Genomic DNA, 19,321 nt, shown 5'->3' with positions numbered 1-19,321 from the left:
TATTTTTTATTTCAAGTTTGTTTTATTCTTTCTGTTTCTGTTATATCAATACGTTAATAATTTTAATTGTAATGTATTGTATGTATTGTGTGTATATGTATTGTAATGTATAATGTTATTACTAATTGAAATATAAATGAATTTGATATTACTGTTAAATGTATGTATTGCAGGTAGAATACGTATGCATAAATAATATTGCCTTGATCGAAAAATTCATACTAATTTATAAATATAAATTTGATATCAAAATTGGCATGAACTTTCCGACAATTTAATATATATCTCAAAACTTATGCAGTTAAATTTTCATTACTTTTTTTAAACTTAAAGTAACAATTTTAATTTTATACGTAATTAAACTTTTAATTTAATTTTTTACATCTATCGTGCAGAAAAAAAAAAATTAGATATACATATTTATAAGTAATGGTTATTATTTATCCAGTAGAAAATAACCAATCGAAAATACGGTAATTCCCTAAGAACGCGTTAGCAGTGTATGTTTTAAAAATATGTAATTATAATCGTAATTATATATATATATATATATAGATCACGCGATTTCATATAAAAAATTTCATATATTTTATTATTATTATTATTAGCATTATTATATTATTATTATTATTATTATTATTATTATTACTACTACTACTACTACTACTACTACTACACTACTACTACACTACTACTACTACTACTACACTACTACTACACTACTACTACTACTACTACACTACTACTACACTACTACTACTACTACTACTACTACTACACTACTACTACTACTACTACACTACTACTACACTACTACTACTACTACTACTACTACTACTACTACTACTACTACTACTACTCTACTACTACTACTATTATTACTACTACTACTACTACTACTACTACTACTAGTACTGCTACTACTATATTGTTATTACTTTTTTTTCTTCTTTTGTTTTTTCCACTTTTTTTTGTATTTGTACGTGTATAATATTTAATCCTCTATACGATGAAATAAATGCAATGCATGCAAAATTTTTGCGAAGAAAAGAAAATAAAGCTTCTTTTTAATAGCATTAATATCATTTTTATATATATTCTTTTATATATATTCTTTTATATATACAGGACATCCTGTATAACTAAAGTTATATATCTAAATTAAAATATGCTAAGTATATTTAATTTAATTTGATCATATAAATAGATCATTCGCGAATCACACAAGGATCGATAAGACAATTAATTATTGAGACAGCTGTATTTATATTTACAGTGATCGTGTTGTTATGAAATCTTTTTTTCTTTTTTTATCGTCATAATAATTATCACATCATTCGAAACTGTATATAATCGTCTAATTTGCAATGATGTCTTATATACTTTAGAATATATAATATAGGATATATTTGTTTAATATTGATACTCGTTATTAGCAATCTCTAATAGGTAAAAAAATAAATAAGAAACAAAAAAATAGTAGTGGAATTAAAAATGAAAAGTACAATGCAATTGCATATCAGATATTGCAGAAAAACCCAATTTAAAATACATGGCAGTATAGTTGAAGACAAATCAATAAAAATTAGCTTTACGGTTTAACCGTAATTAACAATTATCAATTTTGATATATCTAGAAATGTACATAGTCCGATTGAGTTACATAGTCGATTAAGAATTAATATTATATCCGTAACGTGATATTATACAGGCTTGTCTAATTGAACATTCAAGGCTGCGCGTTTCTTCTACTGACATTGAAATAATCAATTCTTGCTTATGAAAAATGATTGACGATCTTTCATGTATTATCGACTTATTAAATCTTGAATTAATTTTCATATTAGACAATTTATAAAGAAAATTCAAACGGAAGTTCCAATAGTTTAGACAAACCTGATTGTATATATAACAGATATATCCTGAATTTCTAACAGGAATCTTGATTATTTTGTTTACAAAAAGCAACTTGCTGAGACAACTAACATCTGAATTAATCTGGTGTATTATTTTTTGTAATATCTCTACAAAAGATCTTATAAAACCACAATCAAACAATAGGATATATCTTTACGATAAGTCAGCTTCTTTCAAACTTGATTATTATAAAGAACATTTAGACATTTTAATAACTCATTCTATCTATAACATCTCATGTAGATTATTTAGGCAACCGCTTCCTCAACAACAGAAGTTTCAGGAATAGTAGTTTCAAGCTTAGGTGGCTCGCTATCAGTCTTATCAATGTCCAATTGCATAGATTTGGAAGTAATTACACTTTCGCTATCTTCAGTTATCTGCGGTATTTCTTTATTACTTGTATCTTCTACTTTATCCATTGTAACAACTGAACTTTCTACCAATGTTATATTAACGTCGTTAATACTTTTGATTACAGTTTCTTTATTTCCTATATCACTCGATATTATACTCGAGGTTTCTTCCTTTTGTTGAATCGATTCCGACTGATCATTTTGTAGATTATCAAATTGTCCTAAGATATTCTTTTGATCACTTTCCACCGAGTTACTTTTAACTTCTTGTTCACTTTGTTGTACACTACCAGGTTGGTTAGTTTGTTGATTAGATTGAATACTTCTACCTCTGCCACGATTACTTTGATGCTGCTGATTATCCGGAGGTGGAAGAATTGGAATGGCTGCCTTTGGTCGTCTTATGGGAGCTGTTTGTTGCTGTTGTTGCGCAGTACTATAATAAGTACAACCTTGTGGTTGGAATAATTCTTGTGGCGGAGGCGGTCCTTGCGCCTATAGAATCATTAATTAACATTTAATAATTTCTATGAAATCAAATGACTAAAAAAAAAAAGACAAACTTATTTTCTTCTTTACTATGAGACTTACTGGAACTGGGGGAGTATAACTTTGATATCCTTGGAAGTTTGGTGGAAATGCTGGCCCATTAGGGCCAGAGACATAATTAATTATGCTAGGAGGAGCAGTTTGAGATGGTATAAACTGAGGTGGTGGCACCAAAAATGGAGGTGGAGCATAGCTAGCAGGTTGACCATTTGGTGGCAAAGGTATTACTGGTTGTCCACCCATAGGTGCAGCTGGAGCAGCAACAGGTGCGGTTTGTTCAAAATGCCCAGGAGGATACCCTATACAAATACGAATAATAGTTTAATACTTTGAAACAGACTTACATCTCTTGAAAATGATAAAAAATTTAGAAAAATAATCGGTACAAAAGTCATCCCAATATTATTCACATTCAAATTCATCAAAAAAAAACATTTTTACGTGAGCAATAGCACGTCAAATCTTACCTTGAGAATCTAAAACGCCTCTTGAATTTCCAGCTATACAAATGCATATAAAAAATGACTGTTAATATTACATATAGATATTAAATTTTAATAGAACAAGATGCTTTATTATTTTAATATTAATATTATTTTTATTACTATATATACATATAAATATTTTGTTTAACTACCTTGAGGAGCAAAATATCCATGTTGCCCATGTTGGCTGTGTTGCCCATGTGGACCATGTTGCCCATGTTGCCCATGTTGTCCATGCTGCCCATGTTGCCCATGCTGCCCATGCTGAGCATGCTGTGAATGCTGAGCGTGCTGTGTGTGTTGTGCATGTTGCCCATGTTGTCCATGAGGGAGCTGATAATTCTGTTGCGTAGGATTTTCTGAAACCGCAGGACGTTGACGAAGGCTGGAGTATCGCTTTGGTCTATTACCAGAACTATCTTGCTGTTGAACTGTTTGTTGCGATTGATGTCCTTGTTGCGATTGCGTTGGATGAGATTGCTGTTGTTGCATTCTCGGAGGCACAGTGTTAGCTCTTTGTTGACCAGAGGATTGTGCATAATAATTTTCTAAGAAAAAAAATTCTTTTTAAATAAAATTCGATCAATTCATTCAATTGTTGATTCTTCATTAATAAAATGTCAACTTACTATTATGTTTACCACTTTGATGATATTGCGCGCCATCGTTGATATGAATATTTTTCATCTCGTGCGTAATTTGATTATCATCATCGTGTTGTATTGTATTACTCCGTCTATTATCAGAATTAATTGGTCCAGCTCCTCTTCCTTTAGGTTTGGTTTCGATAGTTCTATTGCTTAATATATTGTTATTGGCGTTAGACTTAAATCCTCTTCCACGAGCTCTGTTTGTTCCGAAATTAGTCGACTCTTGTACGTTTCGTTTGTTACTCTCTCTCGATAAAGTTTTAGTTTCAAAAGATTTTTCCGCATCTCCGTTAGATCCACTGTTTCCATTAGAATTTTGATTGTGTGTTCCATGTTTACCCTCCTTTTTCCAAATCGGATTATTGGACTCGTTTGGAACTTTGTTTTCATTTCTGAATGTAATAATTTCAAAATTTAGATATTAAAACAAACTAAATATCATTAACAATGATAGTTGATAAATTTCAATTTGCTTACGTATGACCAATGGATGCTCCAGAAGATTTGGTCTTTTGCACGTCGTGCTGTGATTGCAAAGGTGGAAAATTTTGTGTTTTATTTATAGTCTTACTTTTACTATTATACCACGCTGATGATATTACCGGTTCCTCAACAGTTGCAGAGGAATTCTATAATAATCAAAATTGTACAAATAATTTTCTTTAAATGTAGAACTAAGTAATTTCAAAATATGCATTAATCGAAAGGATTAAATAACAAATAAATTTGGTGTAGATGCTAATGATTTTTACTGCCAAAGCAAAAAAAAAATAGAAATGAATTGAGATTAACATTTAATGCTGGCCAATTCGTCAATATCAGCAATTGTAATTAAGTAAATTAGCCAAAAATTCTAACCATATGTTATTAGATTACGTTTATTGTCATGTTTAGAATGTAGAAAATATATTTTTACATAAAGGATTACCTTATTAGTACCAAGTGCAGGAAAATCTTCTCCACTTCTGCTAAACTTTTTATTATTGCTTTTAGATGTCGTATTGTTACCAGTTTTACCATAAGCATCTTCATCTTCCCAATTGCGTGTATATTTATTTGGTCCACGTCTGTGTAAATAAAAGCACAAAAATTAAATACCAAATAAATAAATATCAAATTGAATTATTTACTAATTAAAATGCAGTATTTACCCATATCTTCTTCTCCTTCTAGCTCTAGGTGGACCTTCCTCATTCCTAATATCATAACCATAAACCGCTATCAATTCCTCGTGACTCTTAGGAGCTTGTTCCTCGTGGTTGTATCTATCATGATCCCATCTATCCTCCTTATCTTTCCATACTTTCTTTTCTTTAGTTTCTCTTTCATTAGTAGTTTCAATACTAGTTTCGGTAACTTCATCCGTAGTTCTATCATCATGTTCATAAAATGTTCCACGTTTTGGTATATATTGAGGATTTCGTCTATCTTCGTCATCGTCTAATTTCTTCTGTGGTTTCTCCTCTTCTTGTCCATCTCCACTTTCTCGCAATACACCTTCTTGCGATTCGGCATCAGAATCAGTCACGTAAACATCACATTCTGAATCCTGATGACCATCAGTCTGTTCGCTACTCTGTAATCAAGACAATACATCCACTATTACTAAATTAATACAAATACAAATAAATACATAGAATTAACAAAAAAATTATACCAAAGTTTTAATAAATAATTTTATAAGAATTGAACAATATTTTCCTAGAACTTTTCTGGTAATGAAAAAAGACAAATATCACGCAAACGAGATAACCGTAAAATTAGCATAACAAGATAATCAACTATAATAAAATAACTAATAGAATTAGAGCATCGAATTGTAATGATACTTAAATGTAAAATTAGTACCAAACTGTCGACCTCATTTTTTTTCCTATCAATAAATTGGAACAAAATAACGTGAAAAAAATGGTGAAAAACTCGTAGCATGTTAACTGGATTTTAATAGAAGGGAGATATACTCACTTGCGTTTCTTTAGTGGCGTTCAACTCTTCGTAAGAATCGGAAAGATCGTCTGAATTACAGGACTGATTGGATTTTCTACGACGTCTCGTATCAGACATGTTATTTAGATTATAGCTACGCACGTCCTACAAAAGTTTTCACGTCCCTAATACTATTTTTTTTTTCGATATTTCCTTTCGTAACGAACAATCGCTTTGCATGAATAAGAAAAAATAATGGAAAGAAAAAATCCAACTCTTCGCTTATCGTATTGTCTTCTCGATACTATTAAGAGATTCTATAAAAAAAAAAACTTCTCTTAACTATTCGACTGACCTAAGTACACTAATTAAGAAGGCACACCGTCCTAAGATTTGTCTTCACTGAATATAATGTTTCCGTTAAGTCGTTTTCAGGTTACACGACAGCAACAATGGCGGAGCGCTGCCATGTTGAGAAAACTAGAGAAAACTTTCATGAAAATCAAGTCTAAAACTTTAAAAATAAAATATATATTACAATTTAAATATCATTCAAGAATTTTTAAATAATTCAAATCTGTATTAATTTATTGTTTTCGTTAATATTGATGAATTTTTTAGGGATTTTTTTTCTAATTTTTATTTGTAGTGGAATAATTGTTTCAATTCATTTTTTATTTTATCTTTGAATTATTTTCGCGCCAATTTCTATGATTCATCGAAAATTAACATCACTAATCTGATACGAGTTAATATGTGGACCTATCGAACAGAACAATAATCCTAGGGAATTAGATCTGGTTATTCGATAAGTATTTTTTTTTTAATAATAATAATTTCGAGATATTTCTGTGCAAAAATAAGATTTTTTCCGCAGTCTTTGGTAGTATTGTTTAAATGTAAATTTTCCATTAATTATTACTTTGATTTTTAAAATTAATTTTATAACCTCGTGTTAGTCGTGACTGGTGGCGTTTGAAACTATTTTCTTGATATTTTTAAGATCATTTTAAGCTATCAGAATAAATTTCATAAATATTTTTTTTAATTTCAGCTTGTTCACATAAGATATGATATAACAATATTAATTTATTAAAATGTGGAGGCATTATTACATTTACATTGTATTAAACGTTATACTTGATTTTATATCTGGCCAGGGAATTAAAAGTTTTGATGATACTGTTTTATTTCAAATTAATTGGCCAGAGAAAAGTGATACCCAACCATTAGTGAGTACAATTAAAAGAATATTATTATTCTATAAAATATATATGAAAATATTGTTTAATTGATTGTTTATTCGAAGGATACCCCAAACAATGTTGAGTTTTATCCTATAACAAGTGCAAATAATGAACAATATGTATGTTCAATACCTGATACAATAGAGCAAGATCATAACAATGCTCAAGTATCTAAAGGAGCTAATCCGATAGAAATGTTGTCAATATTATTTATTCAAAAAACATGTTCTTATAGAGTAAGTAATTATTTGTAAAATAACATTACAATGCGATAAGATACACTGGATATGACAGAACATGTGGGTGCTGATCGCATATGCTTAAAAATAATGAAATAAATTCATATCAAACATATGCTCTTTATCTATTCTCATTTATGAAATATAACAAACTTTGTAGCTATGGTTGCTTAACGGTTAGCATAATTGTCTCCAAGCAGTCAATATCCAGGTTCAATTCTCAACTATTGCAAGATTTTGTCAATGGCATTGCTTCGTTGATAGAACTAGTTCCTATTAGATCACTAAAGTTAAACAACAATAGACATAGTTAGACTTAAATGGGTGACTTTTGAACATCATAAGCTGTTAACTCCAGAACAGGTGTTAGGGTTGTGGAAAGGTTTCATCGAGGCCCCTCAAACTCGTAACAGAAAGAGTAATAAAGATGAACCAACTTCTAAATACTATGATTCAGAATAGAACAATCTCTTCAATTAAGATAAAACATATGTTTATATGAATCTTTTTCATTATTTTTAGATGTATATTAGCTCTCAAAATATGTCCCACAAATTCTACATGTTCTAGATTGTATATTAAAACTAATAATATTTATTTTGTTAAATAGTTAGAATCATATTGGACGTATGAATTATGTCATGGTCGTTTTGTACGCCAATATCATGAAGATAGAGAAGGGAAAAAAGTTAAAACTCAGGAATATTATCTTGGTACTTTTGACATATCTCAAAAGTTTAAACTTTCTGTCGAATATGATAAAATGATTAAAAAGTCAGATATACCGGTTAAAAACATTGATGGCATTAATATGCCATATGTTGAAATTAAAATGGAAGATGGTACGCTATGCGACCTAAACAACAAACCAAGAATGATAAGAGTTCTATACGTGTGTTATCATCTTGGGAAAAATGAAATATTTTCATTGAAAGAAACGTCAAGTTGTGAATACGAAGCCATTATTCTAACACCTTTTCTATGTTTTCACCCCGACTATGAACCACAAGATTCAAAAGAAAACAAAATTGAATGTCGTCCTGTTGATTCTACGCCACAAAAACCTAGAGCGCTTGTCGCCATGGAAACAGAGAGTGCTAAACTTCGAAATCAAAAAGTAGCGGTAAAATGAATTCTATTAATTTATTTCTAAATATCCAAATCAAAATCAACTTATTTCTGAATGTATTGTTTTTTTCAAAGACGCAAAGGCTTTTGTACATAGCACATGATATACAAAAAAAAATCTTACAATTAAATTTAAAAATGAATTTTAATTAAGCATCACTGAGTTATATGAAAGAGCACGTTGTCAACATCTATAAAATCATTCATAATTTAAATCATGTAAAAGCATAAAAATTACTAATTATTTCTATCTTTTAAAAATCTTTAGTTTTGGAAACTACTTCTCTCTATATCAAATGGCTCATCTCTAAGGGCTAAACTAATAATTCATTTATTTTTAAGTTGATTTATTATTTATATAATGAATTGGTTATTTCTTACACAGGATAAGCTGCAGAAAATCTATGCGATCTTCCATGTAGATAAGGAGGGCCAGGTCAGAAAATTTACATTTTTGGGAAACAGGCTTAATGCTTTATGCCCGTTGTTACATAATGTCATGGGCTTGTGCTAACATCTGATTCACTCTGCCCCTTCTTCATCTACATACTTTATTTCTTGATTATACGATTTCTTTAAATACTAATTCATATACTAAATTTTAACTTCTATTTATTAATGTATATTACGGAACAATCTTTTATTTTAAATGCTAATCTAATTTACCTATGTCAAAGTTTATTTGATTAATTCTTTGCACTATGATTTGACGCATGTCATTGTGTACCAAAATTGGTGCTATATTTCGTATTTCTTATATTTTATCTATAAAATTCACCACCAGCAGGACTCATATTTCTTATGTTTGGACCAGAAAGTATATGAAGAGTCCCACATATTAGATATAGTGCAAGAGATTAGTCTTATTATTAATGTGATTATAAATATCACATTAATATATAACACAGCATCATGGATTCCCGCATTTTTATTAATCTTAAACAGTTAAAATAATTTTTTTAATTGAAGCATAAATTCGCTATGCATATAGTCAATACATCAATCGTTTAACTTTGATTTCAATATATACAGAGACTCCGTTTAAAATCCGTGTTTATAATATATGTATACAATCTATTCCAGGAGGGCGATGGTCGTGTAAGAGTTGAAATACGTTCAGTTGATATTGTCGATAAACATAACGGCGCGGAAGATTCCGTCAATTTGCTAATAGACCAAAATGTAACTCCTGCTGAAAGTAATTCAGTTCAAAGCTTTCTTAGCGGGAAAAATTGCTTACATGGAGTAAGTGATGTCTTTCTGTTACATATTTTTATTAAAACATTACAATATTCGATTGTAATTAACAGGGAAACGGTTGGTGGAAATATGAATTCTGTTTTGGACGTTCTATAGTCCAATATCATGTAGAAAAAGATGGCAGTAAAACTATCGTCAGTCTTGGTAAATTTAATAAGGAAAAACATTTGGAATGGATCGCCGCTCATCCTAATAAAAAACCGGAACCTCAGGAAACGCGTAAACATTTGTCACATTTTTATAGCGACGGAAGTATTTGCGACAAAACTGGCCAGTTACGACAAACCGAAGTATTAAATTTTAAAGTTTTAGTAACAAATAATCTAATTTTAATTAAATATTAATTATTAATAATGAAATTATTTTCTCAGGTTAAATTAAAATGCGTTGAAAATCGAATGGGTAGTCCATCCAGTATATCATTATTTTTATTAGAGCCAAAAACGTGTAAATACGTATTAAAAGTTGAATCCCCATTGATCTGTGATATTTTAGAATATGCCGATGAAAATGGTCTATTGAGTGAAAAATTCGAGGCTGATTTTTCTAAATTAAAAATAACAGCTCTTCATATAGAACAGGAAGATGATCTAGATGAAAGAATAGCCAACGGGGATGATTAATAAACGATTAAATTCTTTTGTAATTTATTTTCAACAAGCAAGTAGGGAAAGTACAATTAACAGTAATTTATAATAAAAATAGTAATAATATTGTCGATTTTACTTTTCTTATATCAAATTTATGTAAAATTTTATAAACATAAATTAAATGAGCTATAGTGTACATATTTTATAATTATTATACAATAGTTTGACTTATTGTTTCTTATGTTTTACCAAACGGGAAATAAAAATAGTTATTTTAAAAAAATATATTAGAAAATATTACTTAATAAATATTACTTAATTTGAAATTCACATAATAAAGTTTATCAAAATAATAATATTATCAATTTGTATTATCCTAAAGTAATAAAACATCTCATATTGACAAGTATCTGTAATAAATATTACAGAAGATATAATACGAAAACAAAATATTGTAAAATTGATTAACAGTAATTATACACCAATATTAAGACCCACACCCACGCGAAATTGTTGATTCGCATGATTCAATAGTCCGCTAATAATTAATGACGATTCCGAAATTGGATATAATTTTTTCTCGAATACGCAACCAATACTACTTTCGGAATTAACAATTCCTCTGAAAATGAGATCAGCGTATGGTATATTAATTTGATATACAATAGTAGCAATTGATTCGTGAATCCTCATGTTTGTTTCTATCTCAACGCCGAGTTGTAGTTGTTGACTTGCTCTTCTATAATAACAAATATGAATACCAGCTTCTCCTAAAGTGGCAGACCATGTGGCATGTCCTGTGTTATATCTGAACGCTACACACATTAAGGTCTGTTGACCGGACGAAAGTTTTGAACCTCTTAGACAAGCTATTTCTGCACCCAATGTAATCCTGGATGTAATTGCTTGCAAAAAATGTAATACAATAGTTCCTTGCTGTTTGATAAAATTAGGATTAGCTAGCGTTAATGCCAAGGTGTAATCATTAGACCGATATTCTATGGAGGTACTGGAAGCCTTGTATTTGCAATTAGCAACTTGTGTAAACAACTTGAATCTAAATCTACATCCAAGCGTATGTACAAAATTAGCCGTCATGTTTCCATTAGGAATAATATCACCTTTAACAATTGGATATTTCTCGTGCAAACCAACTGCCTTAATTCCAATATAAGATGCGCCAAATTTGTATCCCGAAGGAGTTACAGAACTCAACGTTATCGCGTGGGTTACATTGAAATGGGAACTGAGAACTTTTTGAACTAATAATCTTGCACCCTCAAAATTTTGAGGATAAAGATCCTTCACTTTTTTATGAAGTTCTTCGAAACTTCCTGGATTACCAGGTTTCTTGTCATCTTCATTTGGGCATGGTACGCAGTCAGGAATTTCTGTCGTTTCAGAAATTAAATAAGGATCTCGTTCTTTATTTACAGACGTATGTATGATACCCATTATGCTCAAAAGAAATAGTTCTTTCAGAAAATTTCGCCGAAATTTGGATTAATTCGACGTTTGTCGAAATATTTATACATTTTTTCGAGTAGAAATAGAGAGGCATTCAAATAAAATTCTACCTTTTGATAGTTTGAAAATTGATCAAGATAGCGCTAGTAATAAAAAAACATTTGAAATTTGCCGCTAATTGTAAGAGTGATAACAAAAAAAAAACCAATGGAAGATACGCAGTTGGAGAAATTTGATATTTTATAATAAAGTCGACAGATGGCTCTGCTAAATCATCGTATACTTGAATTTCTCGCTAACACTCTAAAGTGATATCTTTTCTTTATATACAATAAATAGCATTGCAGCTCACGGAAGTGTGTGCTTGTGATGGCACAGCTGAACATTGATCGCTAAACGTAGAGATGTTGGTGGCAGATCTGCTCAGTGGGTGTTGTCACGTGGTCGCTTCACGTAGCTTGTGTTGGATTCCCGATTGCGCGTACTTGTTCGTGGACTTGTGCTTTTCACAGCCCTCGGATACGCACGCCTGCACGGTTGAGTCTTCACGTCGCTCCTCGAACTACCGCGATTTCCAAATTGGGGGGTAATCGAATAGGTCAGACGAGGTAATTTGTCGCTTCCATATACAGGCACTGCGGAAAAACAGTTTGCCATATTTTTTTGTCTTCTTATTTTATTAATTAAAAGGATAATTAATATATTATACGTAGTACTTTTAAACTATAATTGGTAATGAATATTTTTGACTATATTTTTGTAAAGTGTAGGAAATAATTTTTATTACATTTCAAGTATAAAAAATAATTGATACAATTATATTTATATACATATGTATACGTAAATATGTTTTTAAACATTTCGTGTTTTCTGTGCCTCGTTGTTTATTTCAGATGCAACCTGGGTGAACAGTAGATTCCAATTCCAAGCTTCGTCGGCTTCCTTGACTAAATTTTCGTTATACAATTTTTCGGTAAGAGAAAACAGACTAATACCATCCAATGATGTAAATGCTTCGTTTTTAATTAAATCCGTGTCTAATTCTTTATAAGCCGTGACTCTGTTCGTGTCAATCCTACTTAATAAATTAATGTTCAATGTATATAATACAAGTAAAGAATAATTAAAATTTATTTAATAGAAAAAATAAGAAAAATGTATTCACATAGGTGCGCTTGATAAATCGGAGACAACATTGTCTTCTTGGATCTCATCTAAATCCGGAATCACTGGGATATCTATAATAAGAACACAACTCTAATTAATTTATGTTTTAATTACAAATGATATCTCATAGATCATTAAATCAAATTGACAAACATTTGTTGCACTCTTACCATCTAGTGGATTCTCTTTTCTTGTAGATCGAAATCGATCCCTAAGGAATAATCTGTTAGTGACTACAGATGTCTGATTCTAGATTTTTGTTTATTATAAATACTCACTGTTCGATGATATTAGAAGATGCTTTTGTCCTAAATTAACAGATAAACAGATTAGATAATTGACAATCGAATTATTTTTCAATATGGGGGAGAGTAAAATACTAAAATAAAATAGAAATATTTATTTCAGCACTAACTTGCTGCCTTTCAAATCGTCACCCCAACCAGTTTTTCTGGCACGAGGTGGCGCCACAGGTGGTTGTGTCGGATATCCTGAAGAAAATGACATTGGACTATTTAACAAATCGTCGTCAGATTTTGAGTCTTCTTGCATAAAATTTTGACCTGCTCTTCTGCCGAGTCTAGGTATAAGCTGTAAATATTAGCGCAGTTATGAAAAAATATTAAATTTAATATTTTATCTAAATTAATTTTACGATAATGTTGACACAGATTTGTCGAGAAATATCAGCGACTATATGTATAAATTTTTATTAATTATGACGATTATTTAAATGAATGTACCTTCTTCGATGTAATTTCTAAATCTGTAGCCCAATCCATCGTTGTTTAAAATATGATTTATGTATCTTAAAATAAAAGGATTATTGAGACAGTATCAGTCCTGTGTTTGCAATTGGTAACCATGACGACTGACCGCATCGTTGTGTCGATAAGGTAGAAAGGGCGGGAATATTTGAGAGTATATATGTTACCGTCCAAGTGGAAAATCCAAGATTCATCGAAATGCCTGAGCATTGTTGATAATGCCAAAAAAAACCCGGTAATGTAAGAAATGTATTCATATTTCTCACATTTTCTAGATATTCTGTAGAATAATAAGTGAGAAACCGGTAAAGTAAGAAAGCAGAAATGAAACATTTCGTTCTAAACCTGCTTATCTTCCGCTATGATAAGGAACAAAAGATATAGATTTTCCATGGTAATCTCTATGAATATCGGTCTAAATGTAATAATCTTCTACTACGATAAGTAATATAAGTGGGCCCTACATAGTAATACACCGGCATTGAGTAAGTTTCAGTTTATAGAGGTGCGCATAGTATAGCGGCACGTAGTTTCAAAAACCCGCTCCATGCTCGCTTTTGTGTGTGTTGTGTGTGTGTGTACCTGTTGCCTGATAATGTATTCTTCTCAACATTGCCTAAATAACATTTGGTATTCTATAGAATACCTACGTATTATGTACAATGTCTAGGAAAAATCCGTAACAATTCTTCTGTTTCTTACATTGCCTAAAAACGGTGAATCTCGGCATTTCCCACTTGAACGGTTACATACATACATACATACATACATACATACATATATATATAATATATTCGTTAACAACTTAATAAGATTTTATTTGTATTTAAAAGATTTTTCTCTTTCTTTTTTGTAACAAAGTCAATAAAGTTAGAATAATATTTGTAATAAAAATATTAAAAATAAAAAAAATATTATTCATTTAACATTTCCACTTCGTCTCATCTTCATGCATAAAAATTAGAGTTCTTCAAAAATCTTTGGTAGAATTTAGTTGTCGTTGATACTCCTTTTTTTTTGGATTTACACGACAACCTTTATCGTTGTTCGGTGGCCTCACTTCGTTAAATCTAAACAACGCACAGGTGTACTTTTTTGTTAAGAAAGGATATCTATTGCAGGATGTTTGAAAAAATTCCCAAATAAAAATACCTAGAAAAGTCTCCTTTACAAAGTCGCCAAGGTAAAATGTCTATTTTCTCATGAAGAATCATAGATACTTCTGGACTAACGTAATATGGTATTCCTGCACCGGAACCGCGCGTTATCAGTTTTCTTTTCTTATCGTAGCAACAATGTTGAGCCGCAGCAGTTATAGTTCCCGTACCCAACAAAGTACGCACGCAATAAGATGCTCCAGGTTTGTAAACATCCAATCGGTAGTTTGGGGTGCTCACATCTCGCCAACGATAATGCCTATTTTGCTTTTCATCCCAGATCTGGTTGTCATAGAAGATGAAATTCGGGTATGTGCAAGGACAGCCGGGAAGTACGACGAGGTGTTCTGAAACGTAGATATGTACTTCATTTAGCTTTCTATATATAATATTTGTATAGCATTTAATTTTAATCTTAATTATACTCACCCATAAACGCAGCTCTTAATCTGTCTTCGTTAATTAACCATCTATCGCACGGATCCACTGGCGTACGTTCTCGCATAAAAAACATGCCATTTATCATAGATTCACTCTCCTCGAACGATGTGTTAGTCAAACTTTGAAATATTTTCGTCAATATATTAGTAAATGCATTCGAAATTTCTTCATTGGGATAAGAACTTCTACTGTAAGTGTATTCACCAATTATATTATTATTATTATTACTCTCGGTGTAATTATCTTCAGTGTAATTACTCTCATTGTCAGTGTAATTAATCTTAATTGATCTCTTATAGAAGTGTAAGCTCTCTTCTAATTTTATAGCAAGATAATCATCTTGTTCATATGAAGCATTGTTATGGGTTCCTAAACTTAATTCCTCGTTGTAGTAATTACTATGCTATTGAGTTTGAAGAAAAATGATTATTTATTATTGTCCTAATATTATTCTTTATTTCTTTTATTTCAAACATATTACGATACCTTTGGTAACGAATCAAGACTCGTGGGATCATTTTTGCAATGTTGTCGTTGTTTCTGATACTTCATGTGCCTCGTTTGGGATACATCGTCGCTATCTCTTCGCTCGGTTTTCGATATGCTTAACGAGATTAACGCATTTGAATTTGGAAAAGATTGGACAGTGGCTGCCGTCATTTCATTATAAATCCTTCTTGAATTAGAAAACTTTGCCTGACACCGTATAGATCATTATTACAGAGTTTTTAATGTTATAATCGTCATTGACGATATTTAGACACCATATTTTAAAGTCCGATAGAAAAAGAGAAACGAAATCAAAATGGCGACCGAGCCATTTGAAAAACATATATAAGAAATTTATTGTTACAAATAGAAAAGTTAATTCGAAATGACGATTTCGTTACCGATTCAACGAAATAATACCGTAGAAATGATTTTCAAATTTAAAAGTCTTTATCTCTGTCATTAATAACCGTTTATTCTTTATTTTTGTTTTGTTTTCTTCGTACAACGAGGAGCATAACATCAAAAAACCGTGTTTACTTCATAGATGAGTTACGGACTTCGAAGAAGAAAATGGGACGTAGCGGTATGTGTTTGAACGGTATGAGTGGAATGGACTGGAATGGGATACGCTCAACGATGCGAGAGATGGAACATTTCTACTTCTGAGAAGCCGCGTGTTATGCGATCGTTGCCCATTCAATGGCGTAGCCATTGTATGATGCCAGGAAGAACTCCTACTCCGTCTAACAATAAGTTTAAAATAAACGAAAACTAACAAGAATATTATAGTAATTAATATTTATCCTTATATTCTAGATAATATGAATTATGATAGAAAAAAAAAATATTAGCTTATTTATATACGAATACTTTATTATCGAAGAAGGATAACGTTCTCTTAGTTGTCACCTTATTTGTTTATTTCACTTACCTGATAATGTAAAACTGTAACGGACAAAATGATATTGATGACAAAGAGTATAATGAGTATCAAGTTTAACGGCTTCATTTTCTTTTCTTTTTCTTTAATTTTGACGTGTGCGCGCGTAAATCAGTTTAATTAATTATTATTGCTAAATTCGCTAGACGATCGTTGCTTTATCAGTTGGAATAATATCTTTTAATTCACCAAATTGGATCGTCAATCCTCTTTGTTTAAGTCCTTTTTAAAAAAAAAAAAGAAAGAATAGAAAAATGAAAAATAGAAGTGCCAGAATAAATCGTAAAATTTAGAAATCGAAAGTTCGTCGGTTAATCTTCTAGCAATAAAAAATAAAAAAAAGTAACACGCGCGCACACACATTTATCTTATCGATATGACGAAAGATGAGAATTTGCAAGAGAAGAGAAGAAGAGCGGGTAGAAAACGCGGCGCTCACCGTTCAAAGGCGCACACCACTATGTGTATAGTTGTGAATCGGTGAAGTTCTGTCCCACTATAATGGGCCAGTGGCGGCGAGGTGAAACGCTTGGAGAACTAACACGCCGGATGACAGAATCCTACGTCATTGTATAGCTTCTATTATGGCGTATTGCGGCTTACCTCTTTCATTTTATCCTCCAGTTAAAAAAAAAAACATTTTTTTTATTTTTTTTCATTTCCTACTTCTTCCTTTTGTTTAAAGTTTGATTTTACGTTTCATCCAACATAAGTATTCCTTGTATCTTATCAACCAATTTGCATTATATGAGAATATGAACAATTTACCTGTATCACCAAATTTTAGCTTCTATTATGACGTTACACAACTTAGGTTTCTTATATCATCCTACTTAAAAAGAAAAACTATTTTTTCTTTGCCTATCTTATACTTTGTGGCCCTCGTCTAAAGTTCGATTCTATAATTCATCAACCTATTTGCATCATACGATAAAAATTTTCGTCAATTGCCCACGTTTCATTCACAATGATCATAAAAAGTGACAAAATGCATATATAAGCTCTGGTGATAATTGCCAGGACAATTGCGTGTATATATACGCTGATGATGCAAATGTATTAATTTATGTTTCAAAATTTCTAGAAACAACTCCATCACAAATATTTTTTATACTAATTCAAAATAATCATGTGTTAAGCAGTTGTTCATTGATCCCTTATAATGAATGATTATTATTATACTTTAATAATCTAGTATTTCATTAATTAATGTTTTATGGGTTTAGTACGAAAAGTCATCAGTATGTTATCTTTTTGAGCGCGAAAGTTCACGTAAAGCCGTATCGTAAATCAATACATATTACGGCGTCAGAATTTAAATCCACAACATGAATGGAATGCAGTGAAACACGTTTCAGTTATTTTTAGTCGAACAGATTCGAAAATACACCCACCCTGAATTAAATATATCCAGAGAAGATACGTGTACGGGAATGCAATGAAAGACCGGCACGCGTTCAGTCGGACACCTCACAGATATGTAAATGCTGCTATCAAAAATCGATGAGATGTCTTCTACTTATACGTGAATACCCTTCCCAGCCCTTCTCTCTCCCTTCCCTCTATCTCTTCCATTTCTTTTATAATCCACAATATACAATAATACATTTTATTAGTATTAAGACCAAAAAAGGAGTGAAATTATTTAAATATTATGTAGGCATGGGGTAAAAAAAAGAATTTAAATTAAAAATTGAAGAAAAAAAATGTTTTTTGAAAAAATGATGAATGAGTTGCTACAACTAACCCAAACGTGGGTTAATTTATGTTAACTGGCCCCCAAAGTTAACGGACCGCCTCTGAATTCAATCGTACCCTTTGATCGCAAATATATAAGAATAAGTAAAACAAACGAGAAGATAATACGATGTTTTTGATTGAAAATGATATACTATGATACGTAATAGTAAGTATACCTAATTTTCTAAATTTTTGCACTCGCACAGCGGGCGAATGTTCCATGATACAGACGCGGGTAGGTAATTGTATTGGAATCATACGGCTACGGTAATAAAAATCTTCCTCGGGAGTTTTTATTTTCTTTTTAAATATAATTTGTTTACAATAACAAAAAGAGAATGATTGAAATATCCAAGATGTCTTCCAAGGATAAGTAAGCTATTATATTTCATATATCAATGATCATATTTTTGGAAGAACTTGTTTATTCCATTGTTAATATTTTATAAGTTAAATCAATAAGTTTCACAATTGTTAGTAAATAAATTTTTTGAAATAAATTTCATCCTTTAAAATTGATAGACCACTAAGAATTTTTCATAATGAAACCGATGGTAGTCAAAGCATTTGAACTTGTATATACAATTATAAAATAATATGTAAGAAAATAATGAGAAAAAATTGTTAAAGCTGATAATTAATGTATGAAGTGGTTCCAATAAATATGAAAGAAGTACTTGGAAAAAGAGAGGCCGGCCACCCTTAACTTTTGTTTACCATAATGTACTCTTAGAAGTTCAACACCGGTAGCGTTTCACATTCCACGACTGCATTTCTGCAATCCACCGGCGCCAAACTCACCG

The 19,321-nt window shown here is 30.9% G+C and overlaps 5 protein-coding genes and 2 long non-coding RNA genes across 12 annotated transcripts; 3 read left to right on the top strand and 4 right to left on the bottom strand.

Annotated features, from left to right (window-relative positions):
* Nucleotides 1-965: 965 nt before the first annotated feature.
* LOC122516804 (protein CASC3) lies at nt 966-6,339 on the bottom strand. Of its 2 annotated transcripts, XM_043634946.1 has the most exons (9): nt 5,923-6,339; nt 5,109-5,533; nt 4,886-5,024; nt 4,435-4,586; nt 3,937-4,349; nt 3,460-3,855; nt 3,290-3,322; nt 2,865-3,121; nt 966-2,768 (listed from the first exon to the last, which is right to left on the bottom strand). In XM_043634946.1, the coding sequence occupies exons 1-9, from the start codon at nt 6,019-6,021 to the stop codon at nt 2,166-2,168; spliced, it is 2,517 nt and encodes an 838-aa protein (XP_043490881.1). In that variant the 5' UTR covers nt 6,022-6,339; the 3' UTR covers nt 966-2,165. The 2 variants fall into 2 exon arrangements, with proteins under 2 accessions (XP_043490881.1, XP_043490883.1); XM_043634948.1 differs by lacking the exon at nt 3,290-3,322.
* Nucleotides 6,340-6,623: 284 nt separating this feature from the next.
* On the top strand, nt 6,624-10,797 carry LOC122516819 (endoplasmic reticulum lectin 1). Of its 3 annotated transcripts, none has more exons than XM_043634982.1 (8): nt 6,624-6,782; nt 6,938-7,115; nt 7,193-7,366; nt 7,980-8,492; nt 8,883-8,933; nt 9,581-9,742; nt 9,808-10,047; nt 10,129-10,797. In XM_043634982.1, exons 2-8 carry the CDS (start codon nt 6,981-6,983, stop codon nt 10,378-10,380), a joined length of 1,527 nt encoding a protein of 508 aa, XP_043490917.1. In that variant the 5' UTR covers nt 6,624-6,782; nt 6,938-6,980; the 3' UTR covers nt 10,381-10,797. The 3 variants fall into 3 exon arrangements, with proteins under 3 accessions (XP_043490917.1, XP_043490919.1, XP_043490918.1); XM_043634983.1 differs by having other exon boundaries at nt 6,639-6,691; XM_043634984.1 differs by lacking the exon at nt 8,883-8,933.
* LOC122516838 (mitochondrial import receptor subunit TOM40 homolog 1-like) lies at nt 10,765-11,811 on the bottom strand. Its single transcript, XM_043635024.1, has one exon. The coding sequence runs from the start codon at nt 11,800-11,802 to the stop codon at nt 10,822-10,824; it is 981 nt and encodes a 326-aa protein (XP_043490959.1). The 5' UTR covers nt 11,803-11,811; the 3' UTR covers nt 10,765-10,821.
* Nucleotides 11,812-12,146: 335 nt separating this feature from the next.
* LOC122516864 lies at nt 12,147-13,818 on the top strand. Its single transcript, XR_006303674.1, has 3 exons — nt 12,147-12,422; nt 12,708-12,787; nt 13,390-13,818. It is a non-coding gene; the product is annotated as an uncharacterized LOC122516864 (long non-coding RNA).
* On the bottom strand, nt 12,615-13,844 carry LOC122516852 (intraflagellar transport protein 43 homolog). 3 transcript variants are annotated; one of them, XM_043635047.1, is made up of 6 exons: nt 13,725-13,844; nt 13,397-13,572; nt 13,260-13,289; nt 13,152-13,204; nt 12,980-13,052; nt 12,615-12,892 (listed from the first exon to the last, which is right to left on the bottom strand). In XM_043635047.1, exons 1-6 carry the CDS (start codon nt 13,761-13,763, stop codon nt 12,667-12,669), a joined length of 597 nt encoding a protein of 198 aa, XP_043490982.1. In that variant the 5' UTR covers nt 13,764-13,844; the 3' UTR covers nt 12,615-12,666. The 3 variants fall into 3 exon arrangements, with proteins under 3 accessions (XP_043490982.1, XP_043490983.1, XP_043490984.1); XM_043635048.1 differs by having other exon boundaries at nt 12,615-12,889; XM_043635049.1 differs by having other exon boundaries at nt 13,152-13,192.
* Nucleotides 13,845-14,686: 842 nt separating this feature from the next.
* LOC122516836 lies at nt 14,687-16,515 on the bottom strand. The gene is made up of 4 exons (XM_043635022.1): nt 15,833-16,515; nt 15,335-15,749; nt 14,901-15,252; nt 14,687-14,818 (listed from the first exon to the last, which is right to left on the bottom strand). The coding sequence occupies exons 1-4, from the start codon at nt 16,004-16,006 to the stop codon at nt 14,719-14,721; spliced, it is 1,041 nt and encodes a 346-aa protein (XP_043490957.1). The 5' UTR covers nt 16,007-16,515; the 3' UTR covers nt 14,687-14,718.
* LOC122516867 lies at nt 15,057-16,619 on the top strand. The gene is made up of 3 exons (XR_006303677.1): nt 15,057-15,108; nt 15,186-15,259; nt 16,383-16,619. It is a non-coding gene; the product is annotated as an uncharacterized LOC122516867 (long non-coding RNA).
* Nucleotides 16,620-19,321: the final 2,702 nt, after the last annotated feature.

Source organism: Polistes fuscatus, unplaced genomic scaffold (assembly GCF_010416935.1).
Source record: "Polistes fuscatus isolate 324 unplaced genomic scaffold, CU_Pfus_HIC Scaffold2, whole genome shotgun sequence".
Taxonomy (NCBI): domain Eukaryota; kingdom Metazoa; phylum Arthropoda; class Insecta; order Hymenoptera; family Vespidae; genus Polistes; species Polistes fuscatus.
Note: the sequence above shows the minus strand (reverse complement) of the source record. Positions and strands in the feature narration are given on the sequence as shown.